The sequence below is a fragment of the Mytilus edulis genome, chromosome 11, assembly GCF_963676685.1.
Source record: "Mytilus edulis chromosome 11, xbMytEdul2.2, whole genome shotgun sequence".
NCBI lineage: Eukaryota > Metazoa > Mollusca > Bivalvia > Mytilida > Mytilidae > Mytilus > Mytilus edulis.
The window spans coordinates 64,025,561-64,038,181 of NC_092354.1; the positions used below are offsets into that span (position 1 = coordinate 64,025,561).

At 31.7% G+C, this 12,621-nt stretch overlaps 1 protein-coding gene across 1 annotated transcript; it reads left to right on the top strand.

The window, feature by feature from the left end:
* The first annotated feature begins 901 nt into the window (after positions 1-901).
* On the top strand, positions 902-12,084 carry LOC139496048 (L-proline trans-4-hydroxylase-like). The gene is made up of 10 exons (XM_071284477.1): positions 902-974; positions 2,062-2,078; positions 2,832-2,910; positions 3,540-3,621; positions 4,679-4,786; positions 5,409-5,500; positions 5,967-6,057; positions 9,413-9,542; positions 10,506-10,657; positions 11,846-12,084. Exons 2-10 carry the CDS (start codon positions 2,063-2,065, stop codon positions 11,969-11,971), a joined length of 876 nt encoding a protein of 291 aa, XP_071140578.1. The 5' UTR covers positions 902-974; position 2,062; the 3' UTR covers positions 11,972-12,084.
* Positions 12,085-12,621: the final 537 nt, after the last annotated feature.

The following is a 12,621-nucleotide window of genomic DNA, read 5'->3' on the forward strand; positions in this document are numbered from 1 at the left end:
TTAAATGCATAACTCAAAATGCATTAGATTCTGAAACGGCGATCGCACCTACATGTTTGATTTGTTACATAGAGAAAGAATACCATGGGGTATAACTATACAAGTTATCATAGAAACCTTCAAATTGTCGTCATTCGCTGCGCAACATCATTATAGTGCTAGCGAAATAATAAAAATTTGGACACAGATAGAATCAATCACCGGCGCAGAGCTCATATCCGTTCCATACATGCTCCGCAATACTGCACTTAATATGACAGAGGTCATATTGGATGTAGTGTTACGAAGTAATGAACGGAACGGATATGATCTCTGCGACGGAGATTGATATAGAATGTCACGCATGAATGGCAAAAGAACCAATGGTTGAGTTGTTTTTGTTAAATTGCTATAAATTTTAACCAGAACACTGAGTTGAATGAATAATGAAAAAAAAACATATCATCAATAGAAATCTTGCATTAATTAAAAATTGAGCTTCAACATAGGAAGATGCATTTTGCGTCCTTCCAACATAAGAAAACAATAAGCAAGACCTAGACCACACAGCAAGCTATAAAAGTCCCTAGAAATGACAAATATAAACAATTCAATCGAAAAAATAAAAGGCCTGATTTTTTAAACACAGCAGAAATAGAAATACCGCTGAATTACAGGTTCCTGACTTTGGACAAACACATATATAATAGGATTGGGTTGAACACGTTATCGGCCGCCCAGCCCTTCCCGGAGACGTACGACAGTGGTGCAACAAAAAAAAAGAGAACAGACTGTACACAACAATAAATGAAAATCAAGTATAGAAGGTTATGTTTATTTATTAACTTACAGATTCACTTCTCTATTTACTTAATTGTATGTAATGTACATGTACATAATCTGATATGTATGTATGAAGAGTTCAAATTTAAGGACGTCGTTACAATTGAGATAATCGATTGTGATAATAACATATTTCTGAACAGTATTGCAAGGTAAATTTCTATTGTATTTGTTTGTGTTTGTGTTTTTTGTTTTGTTTTACAAACAATAGCAGAACATTTCCAGAAGCATTCTTTAAACAGGTGACATGCAAAATATTTCAATAACCTGGTACAACATCTTTTAATAGTGGTAGATCACACTTCAAGCCACCTTTACATGCAACGTCTCGTCAGCGGTTACAAAGCACTTTTTCTAAATCAATTTAGTTTTCAATCATGATAACACAGTGACAATACTATAGTAAATAGTCTTTCAAGTTAAAAGACAGTGTCATAAAACTATGACAATGTCATTTACACTGTTTAAAGAGAACCGCACGTCAAACAAGAAATAATAGCGAACAAGCAAAGCATTATTGACAATAATACATAGAATCAATTGACTATATATATGTATGATATATTTTCCACTGAACGTTTAACGAATTTTCAACGGTTCATTATTTTCACAATTTCTAGCAGCCGGGACTATGTTAGACAATGTTTTCAAACACATTTTTTTTTTCATTCTTTAATCGTTCTTCGTATGTCTAGAAAAAATCGACTATATGTTTTCCCCAATAAAAGCACGTCATATTAAGAATTTGGTTAGAAAGCTTCCTGAACCAAATAACTTTGATTGATTAATTTATTCATCTACCCAAAAAAATTATGACAAGAAGAAGACATTGTCAAATCGCATTAGATTCTAATTAATCTCATGACCTTATGACATTTTGTTTTGTTCCTAAAATATCAAGGACGAAACACAATGTGTTTCTTTTTCTTTTATATTTGTTAAAATCGCATTAGCCTAAACACAATGTGTTTCTTTTTCTTTTATATTTGTTAAAATCGCATTAGCCTTTTTAATGCAGATAAAGTCAAATTCTATCTGATACATGTTTATAAATGCAATTGATTTGTTATTTGATGGAGAGGTAAATATACCAGAGGGATATTTCAAACTCATTAAATATAAAGTAGAAAATAAACGGACAACTCCATGGTTAAAAAAAAGAACAAACAGACACACTGACAAAATATGGTACCGACATTTTTTTCATTATCTGTATATGAAATTTAATAACCTTTTCAGCATGGAAAAGCTAGCTGGTATGTTTTTATTTTTTACTCACATTATATTTGAATTCTTATAAAAATGTAAATTTACTGATTTTCAAGTCTTTTGGTCTGTGAAAGACCAGAACGGCATAGGTTACATTTTATATATACAAAAGATGATGTGGTACAATGTATGATTGTCAAACAAACAAAACCCACATAAATTAATAAAGTTTCTATATGTCACTGTACGGCCTGAAACAATGAGCAAAGCCCATACCGCATAGTCAGCCATTAAAGGTCCTTATTGACAAATGTAAAACAATTCAAACGAGAGAACTAACGGCTTAATTTATGAACAAAATATGAATGAAAAACAAGTTAACCTAATTTTCATCTTTTTAAAAGATCGAATTATTTAAATCTTCAAAATACTCCTCCGTGCGTTTGGTTCAAGTATGTTTCAAGGTACCTTCCAAAATTAAAATCACAACGTAGCTGATGATGAACACACTGCGCATAACAAAACGAATGTTTAACCAAAGTTGTGTATACGGACACAAAGGATATGATGTAACTTCTGAAGACCGTTACCTCGTACTTGCTGACTGTAGATGTTGGTTTTGGTTTATATACAAGAAACAGGAAAAGCCTGTGTGACAATTCTTAGAAGATGTAAAATTAAATTTTAAAGACATTTTCAGATTTTCGTTGTTTTCCTTGGCTTGTGTCACGTGTTGATTTTGTCAATCATACGACCTTGAAATACCAGACTGAGATCATTTTAATCGTTCTTTTTGACAGAGTATAACTTCACTGATAATTTTGAGACCACTGATCAAATGGTCCAAGATTTTAAAGACAAAGGTTATCTTCTTGTTAGGTATGTGTATTTCTTGTATCTTTCGTTTACATTTGAATTAGGATAGTTGGTATGACTGCCAAGGATACAACTCCATCCATGTCACAATTTCTAAAAGTAAACCATTATATGTCAAAACAGGATCAGTACATTAAACTAATACAAGGCTTGTCTTGGGGATGTCAACACAAATTGCTTGCATTGATACATAAAAAATGTTTACTAGTAAATAAACGCATATATTTATTTTAGATATTCATATTTTATTTCGATTGAGTATATTTTTTGAATTTTTTTTTATGTTGCATCATTTAACAGTGCTTCAACAAAATATTTAAACAAAAGGACAACTCTTTCTAGCAGTATGGAGATAACAGATTATCGTTTATCATTGTAACATTTTTTTTTGTAATTGACAAATATCGCAGGATCGGAGCCTAATAATATGTGCCCAAAACTTATTATTCTTTTCTCTAGTAAGCCAACTATAAAGATTTTACTGTTTTAGTTCGTATCACACTCGAAACAGTGGTAGACTATAATACATAAATAAAATTACGTCACTTTTCTTGCTTCCCTCTAATGTTCCTATTGTTATCTAGGCGTTTTACATATATAAATAATGAATTTAGTATTGTATTTGTTTTTAGGAACTTGTTTGATAAAGATGAAGTTGAGAAGTTTATTAAAGCAATGACTGACAGCGATGCCTTTTATAAGAACGCATATGTAGTAAGATTAGTTGTTCTCCTTGTCGACGGCTTAAACAACGTTTTTTAAATAAATACAGAAAGATGTTGTATGATTACAAATGAGATAACTTTCAACTGGAGGTCAAGATATAAATAATAATAGGTCACCGTAGAGTCTTGAATAACGAGAATAACCCACACCGTATGCATTTATGGTCAGATGTAAAATGACACAATATGAAATATGTGAAATAATCCGAAAGAGAAGTTAAAGGTCTATTTAATACCAATACGATTTTCTAAAAAACAAAATCCAAATGTGACAGACATGAATCAGCTGACTGCTGAACTACAGGCACTTGATACATGTATAAATAATGTGGTGGGTGAAACATGTATATATGCTGTTTTGAATTATGAGTGTTCACAGAATATGTTTCCTTTCTATGACGTTTCTGTTATTTGTATTGGTAATTTGCAATTCAAGAAAAGGGGTGAAAACCGACACCGTAAAAACAGCACAAGGTGAAGAAAAACAGACTACAGCAGACATCATAACCAAGATAAAATAAAGGAACAGACACATAGTAACACTCAAGTTTTTGTTAATTTGTTGGTTTGTTTATTTATTTGTTTTGATGTTTGTTTGTTGCTTGCTTTTTAAAATAGTTTGAGCTCTTTACTGAATGTGGTGAATTGAATCATGTACAATTAATAACAGCATTTTATTAGACACGATCGCGAGTTGTTTTTCTCTACTTTTGGTGTTTTAAAACTGATTTCTTTGATATAGGATTAAAAACTTAACACTGAGGATTCAAAACTTAGAACATGTTGAGGAGCATTTAAAACAAAATATTACAATTAACTAGATAAGCTCTTTCTTGATTACCCCTCTAAAATGCATAACAAAAAATAACATATTAAAATTTTATTATTCATATGTACGTATCGTTCACAAAATCAACGCTGTTTGGTTTTGTTTTGTTTTTTTGCCATAAAGAGGATATCTAACAAAATATGTTATACAAACAGCGAAATAACTAGTCTTAAAACGGTCAGTAAGAAACATATTTTTGCCACTTGTCAACTTTTAGCTAGAAGCTGGGGAAAGAAAAGTTCCAAGAATAACATGGAGTCATCCAGGAAGTGACGTGACCGGATTAGCGGCTAGATCGGAGAAGGTGGTCAACACGTGCGAAAAGGTATTGTAAAACCTTGAATATAGAGAAAACATATAAAGTGATGCAAAAATCAATAGTTAAACTCCATGTTGATAATTTATCATACACAGTAAAAAGAACAAGAATCGCTTTTCCAAAATCGCCTACCACATACTTGACTGTCCCAATTTGGAAAAACAAAATCTTCTGTCTTAGCAGATTAAAATGAGTTCAACCAAGACCTGCAAATTCGATTCACAAGGGTAATAATGAATATAACATTAATATACATAATTTTGATACATTCATTCCTACTTTCAAAATAACGCATCCACTCTCTCCATGTCTCTCTCCTCTCTTTGTTTACGCTTAATCCTGACATTATCCAATCCTTCTAAAATATAAAATAAGTTAATATCTATCCGATTCCCATAATAATCGATGTCACGTTCACATTGCTTAGGTTTTAGGCGCCCCAAAAGAGGTTTAATACATGTAACGTATTATCAATAAATCGAAAATTGTGTGTTTATATTTCTATTACGTGTGTATCATGTGAATATAGTTTAGTACGTTTGTATATTTTTTTGTACGGGTGTATATATATTTTATGGTATGTGTGGGGTTTTTTACGCACATGTTTTATTTTTGTTTTGTTTTACAGCTACTTGGTGGCGAGGTATACCATTACCATTCAAAATATATGTTAAAAGATGCTAAAATTACAGCACCACATTACTGGCACCAAGACTATGGGTAATGTTTCTTTTTCCATTTTCTTTCGTTCTGTCTTTCTTCTTTCTTTCTTTAACTATAATTTTTTTTTTAAACATTTCTAGTCCCAATAAGATTAAGTGTAATGTGTATAAGAGTATCAATTATCAAACAGCTGTACAACAGACTACAGTAACCACTCAGAACATGTTCCGCCGAATAAAAAAGTACAAACAAAGGCAAACCAAATCTACATTGTAAAAACACTTAGTACTGATATACAGACTTGTGAATATATCGAGACGATTGCAAAATATTGTGTTCTCTGACCACATGGTACGAGTAATAAAACTAAATAAAAGAGAATTCCGGAAACCCTAAATATTACATGTGTATTTTGTATATAGAAAAAGACACGTTGTCAAGCTTTACAAAACAATATGACTATTCCATTCTTCCAATGATTTCATTTTATTTCACTCAATGTCATTCTTTTCTTCTTCCTAAGATACTGGTATAATTGTGGAAATCTTTATCCGGATATGATGACAGTATGGGTAGCTCTAGATAAATGCACTAAAGAAAATTCCTGTCTAGAAGTAAGTTAGTGTGCCCTTTGTAAATACATAACGTCGCTGTTATACAAAAACCTCGTATCTAAGGTTTTGATTATTTCACACCAGGCAGTAAAAACTGAAATCTTTTTATCGATTATTTAGAATTAAATGTGTATGTTCCACTGTATGCGAAAATATCTGATCTTCTAACCAATAAATTACCAAGACGAGCAAAAATGTCTGCACCTATATTGTATTTTGAAAGCTTTTCACATTATTTCTAAGCTTTATTAGCTTTGAGAACCTAAAATTGATTCAGTAAACTGTAGCTGTTATGATGTCAGCTGCCGTGCCGTGTGTTTTTCTTTTGAGATACGATATTTTCGAACAACAAAATGTCTCACCAATCCGACTACACTTTTTCGTCACATGTCAGAATTCAGGTTAATGATTGGTTAGAAGATCAGATATTTTCGCATACAGTGGAACATACATATTTAATTCTAAATAATCAATAAAAAGATTTCCACAAAAAATTGAGATACGAGGTTTTTGCATAACAGCGACGATAAGTATGTTACATATAAAATCTTAATTTGAAGTAAGTTATTGGATCATTTGTGAATAAATATTTCAAATGTGGTAGTAATCAGAACTCCAGCTCAGAACAAAGTAATTACACTCATAGCACAAAATACTAGAGATAGCCTAGCTATATCCAACAATAAATAATTTGGCTTTGCTCCTTGTTGAAAGTCGTACAGTGACCTATAGCTGCGAATTTCTGTGTAATTTGGTCTCTTATAGCGAGTTCTATTATGGCAATCATACCACATCTTCTTTTTTAAATTCAATTGTTTGGTTGATGTATAAGGATTTCCAGTTAACACTGTTTTGGTAAGTCATAACATATGTTAATGATACAATTGTCAAACATCGGCATAGTCTGGTACTATCAATTAAATATTTTGTGTGACGAATGGGTAAGAATGTTATCACAAATTTATCATACATCATCTGTTGGTACCTAAAATACTAAATATTTTCCTTAAGGGCATACGATACAGTTACAGGGGAGGTAATGACGTTGCTTAAATGTTAATTGTTATTTTCGCGACGTCGAACGATGACTTATCGGAAACAGATGCAGTTTTCGGCTGATTTTTATCATTCAAACTGATTTAACTTGTAACGAGTTCATGGACCCCTCTTTTTAAAAAAAAATGCCATTTGGTTTGATAACGTACATTTTGTACGAAGATTATGTGTGCTATAAATTATGTTTTTTTTTTTTTTAGAAATAGCTCAAATTGATCAAATGTTCGTAAATAGTGCATTTTTTTTTAAATTTTATAAATATACAGCAAAAAATGACGTTTTTCTGTATTCATGAGCAATAAGGCCCTTATTTGGCCCAAAAATTACTGTTTATTTAAAAGTTATCATACATATTTCTAAATTACTGAAAACTTGACTAAGGTATAAGGTACTAAGAAAAACCAATCAAATTTGACATCAAACAAGTAATCATGGCAACAAATCATGACCTAATTTGCATATTTTGTTAAATTTCGTGATTTTCCTTGTTTTTTCATCAAATTTTAGGTATATTTTAGATTAAAAAAGTATGTGCGCACCCAAGAAACATCTTTGTATTTGGTGAGATTCTGTCGATAGTTATAAAAAAGCTTCTGTTAAATTATTTTGTTGTTTCTCGGCTGCGCAGGATGTTTCCTCAACGGAAATAAAGATAAAAAACTGCATAAATTCTGTATTTTTCATCGTTTTTGTGAAAACAGTACATATTATGACGTAATTGTGACGTCATCAGATAAAATCTTTCTGTTTTTCATTTATATTTCTTGACCCTATGCATTTCTAAACATTATGTGCAAATTTGAAATGGTTATCAAACATTTTATTTTCTTGGGCCAAAACTAGGCCTTAATGCCCCTACTCCTTTGAGCTATTTCTAAACAAAAAAATCATAATTTTATAGGATACTTATATAAAACAGAAATTACAAATAACTTAACAAAAAACAGCTTGTGTTTATCTTTTTAAACAAAAACGTGATGTATATCTGTCGAAAGGAAACGGAATTTTGAGCAAATATATAAAATTTGGACCTCATTTTACTCAAAAAGTAGCACACGAAGGTATATTTTTTGTTACATATTTGATTTAATCAGGAAAAAAATAGCCTATGTGCCAATTGTCAGCAAAATTTCAATATGGGATCAAAACTGTATCGTATACCCTTAATGTGTTGTTTTTCGAACTGTTTACTCCATATTTAGTGTGTTGTGTTTTTATATAGTTTTTGTAATATTGCGTATTTCCTTTTACCTAATGTTTCAAAACTTTCGACTGACAATGCAGAAAAAATGCCAAAGAGAGGCGAAATATATCGAAGGGACATTCAAACTCTGAAGTCGAAATAAACTGACAAAACAATGGGGAAAAAAACAGACACACAGAAGTATACAAAACACAACATAGAAACTTATAGAGACTGATCTACATGAACTGAAACAAAAACCTGCTTTCTTCTCATGGACAACAGATAAGTAAACCTCAATGTCGTTTTTGTTCAAAGATTAATAAATAAACTCATCATAGATACCAGGACAAAATTTTGTAGTTATGCCAGATGCGCGTTTCGTCTTCAAAAGACTCATCATTGAGAATCAACATTCCTAAAAGTTTTGCAAAATACAGCTAAAATAATCTTTTCCTGAGATAGAAAAGCCTTAGTATTTCAAAAATTCAAAAGTTTTGTAAACAGTTAATTTATAATTATGACCATATCAATGATAATTCATGTCAGCACAGAAGTACTGACTACTGAGCTGGTTATATCCTCGGGGAATTAAAACTTCACCAGCAGTAACAGAACGTCAATAGAAAACAAATAAACCTAATAGTCGAATACAGAAATACATCACAGTGGTCAAAATAAACAAATCGCCCAAACAATCATTAGTTACAACAAAACACATAAACAGACGGATTCGGCGACGCCAGCATCGTGTCATTGTGCATCAAATGTCTGATGTTCCTACTCTAGAAGTGTTATCAGTCGTGTCGTGTTTCTCATGATGATAAAAAGTGTGAAAAAAGGCGAAAACAACTTAATAACTTGCAAACATTTAGTAAGGAAAGTTTTTATTTTAGATAAGATGATGATATCGGATATGCACATAATGAAACAACATTAAGCATTCCCCTTTTAAAAGATTTTAAAGTTTGTTTTTATCTCAGGTCATCAACTACCTCCAAGAAACATAACACAAAACAAACAATGTATACATATATATAGCATTTCTTGTCAACAATGTTCACACTGTATCTACAATTAAAAGGAAACAAATGTAAATTGTTGCACATTTTACAGATACTAAGTGGATCAAACAATTGTGGACGAATAGAGCACCATCCACATGACGGACAAATAGTAGCACAGAAATCTAGGGTTGATGTCATCAGGGAAAAGTGTCCTCACATTTACGCGGAAATGAATCCAGGTTTTATATACAATTTATTCTTCTCCGCCAATTCACTCAAAGTTTTTAATTATAACATAATTGTAACATATATCTTTGTGACTATTATTCACCTGACATAAGGGCTTGAAGAATACAGATAAAGAGGTTACCAACTACATAATTCAGATAATTAAATTGGTTGTGCAACGTCTCATGAATGTAAATGTATCCCGGGTGTATCCTTCATCGGGAATGCTAAAACCTGAACTTGTGAACACTCATTGCATTCCGGTTTACTCCATAAAATACAAATTGGACGCCAATTAGTAGCCAATAGCCAGTACAAAGTACTAAAAGTGGCGTCAGAGTATAATTAAATCAATTAATCAATCTAAACAAATAACTTCAATGTTAGCAGCTGTCCTATATCAAAGCTTTATTAATAGGAAATACATGCCATCTAAGGTTAATACATAGTTCCGTTCAGAAGATGTTAGGATGATAATTTACAAAAACAAAAAGTTCACAAAAGGAACATTGAAATCATCTCTTTTGACGTAAGGTTTATTTTTCGACCGATCCTAATTTTCTGAGTCAAAATGTGATGTAGATTTATATAGCGGAACGTAAAGAAGGTTCAAAACAGTTTTGCACTGCGTTGAATTTAGTATGGGTTCTCCCACACTTAAACATTTGTATAAGGTTTTGCATATTAAAATAATTTCAACTCGATCATAACAAAGAGACTTTAGTTTTTCTGTTGTCAGTACAATTACTAACTTTTTAGCCTACTAATATATCACAATTTAAAAGAGGGACGAAAGATACCAAAGGGACAGTCAAACTCATAAATCTAAAACAAACTGACAACACCATGGCTAAAAATGAAAAAGACAAACAGAAAAACAATAGTACACATGACACAACATAGTTGACTTGAAACGTATTATTTCTATAATATTGAGAAAATAAAGGAGTAGTTGATGTATTTCCTTTATACAGGTGACGCTTTATTCTTCCATTGCAACACCTTGCACCATAGCAGCGCAAATCGTAGTGATCTTAGACGGTGGGCTTATATCATGTGTTACAACAAGGCTACAAACAACCCAACGTTTGCCCACCACCACGCACAGTACACTCCTATCAAAAAGGTATTAATATTCTCTTCTTTCAACCCACCACTTTTTTTTCTTAAAAGGCCCTATATCAAGTTAGGAAAATGGCCATTGTTATATTATAGTTCGTGTGTCACATTTTAATGTTGTGTTTCTGTTGTGTCGTACACCTCTAATTTGATGCGTTGTCCTTAGATGTGAATCTTTATCGATTTATGAATTTCGAACAGCGGTATACTACTGTTGTCTTTATTTTTAAAATCATATTAATATATTATATTAACTTTTAAGATACATACTGTATAATCTTGCGTAGGTCCAGCATACAATACAAAACTGGCATCAACATTATAATGCAACTAAGTATTCATTTAAGTCCTTATTTCGATGTAAACATTTCATGAATAAACATTTTGCGAAAAGTTGTTAAAGTCTTAAGTGCATGCATTAACTATCAGTCAGTCCTTATAAGTAAATGACAGGACGACAAATGCAAACACTGAACTATTGTGCATGTTTACAACAAAGATTGCAATGAAAGTTTACGGAAAGATGATTTGTAGTATGGAAATTTGATCAATTTGTTAAATATTGAAGAAAAAAATTAACAACCATTAAGTTCCAGGTATCCAAATAGCGTTGTTACCCCGATTTTGTTTTTTGTTCATGGATTTATGAGTTTTGAACAGCGGTATACTACTGTTGCCTTTATATTTCCTAAAGTTACAGGCATCAGAAACATGTCATTTATCGCTCTAACACATCGTCGTCGTCTAATCCAAACAGTTGTACAAATTGCTTTAGAATTGTGCTGAACATATCGATAAATATACAGCATATCTTGTTGTCTTTGACAGAATTTAAATCTGTACACTATTTAAGTAAAACGTTGAATAATATGTGATTATATGAAAGTATTATTAGGGGATCTTAAAACTGGGCAATTGCATATATTTTGACTCGCTGTTTCATAGTTTTCAAAAATAACACATAACCACGACAAAGCTTGGATTAGGTTCAGACAACTTATGTATGCGGTATGTCAACATATTGAAGCTTTACATTAGCCACTTACTTAGGCTGAAGAAAAAAATCTATCTTTTGTCATAACAAATATATTACTAAATTAAGTAGCCACCAATGAAATTGCTTTCATGTAGGATATACACGTATTTCTCTTCTTTTTTTTAACAGTATTCACAAGTATTCTACGTTTTATTTCAGGTACCTAATTCCGCAATTAAAGAATGCACTAATTTAACAGACCTTTCTGGAAAGGAGTTTATTCATCCGAGTCAGAATGCAAGCATTGCAGAATTATTTGCTAAATATTCTGCGAACACGACATAATTGAATAGATGATTTTCATATGTTTCAATAATGTGAGCAACAATTCTATGAATATTTATTTATGTTAATTTTCCCGTACAAGTCCGACGGATAAAAAAGTTAAATCACAAAAACTATTTACTCTTGAGAGGTTGGCATCAGATGTGGATACTAAACATATTAAAAGGTATGTTTAAGTACACACCATCTAAGTCTCTTTCGTCTTGCAATAGTGTATAAAATATACACTGGGCATCCTTTACACAATAGACACATTCCAATTTTAAAGATTTGTCAATTTGTTGTTTCATTAAAAGAAGTGGCCAACGTAGATTCTTTAATTACTTTGTCTGAGGGTTGTTTAAATCATACTTTGTAAAAACTTTCTGATTTTAACAAAAATTCTCTGAAAATGACAATATCACAATTCTTGATATTTGGATTTACAACATATTCATTTCGTTTGGATGACATATTTTTCAACAAGCAATCGACATTCCAAATGGGACTAATGGTGCGCATATACTTGCCGACTTGTTCTTCGTTCGTACAAGGCTGACTTCATACGGGAGCTTCTTCGGAAGACCGACAAATCAAGGATTCTCCGTTAACTTTACGTCCCGCTATATTGATGATGATCTCTAACTATATAATTCCAAGCGTGTAAGCTT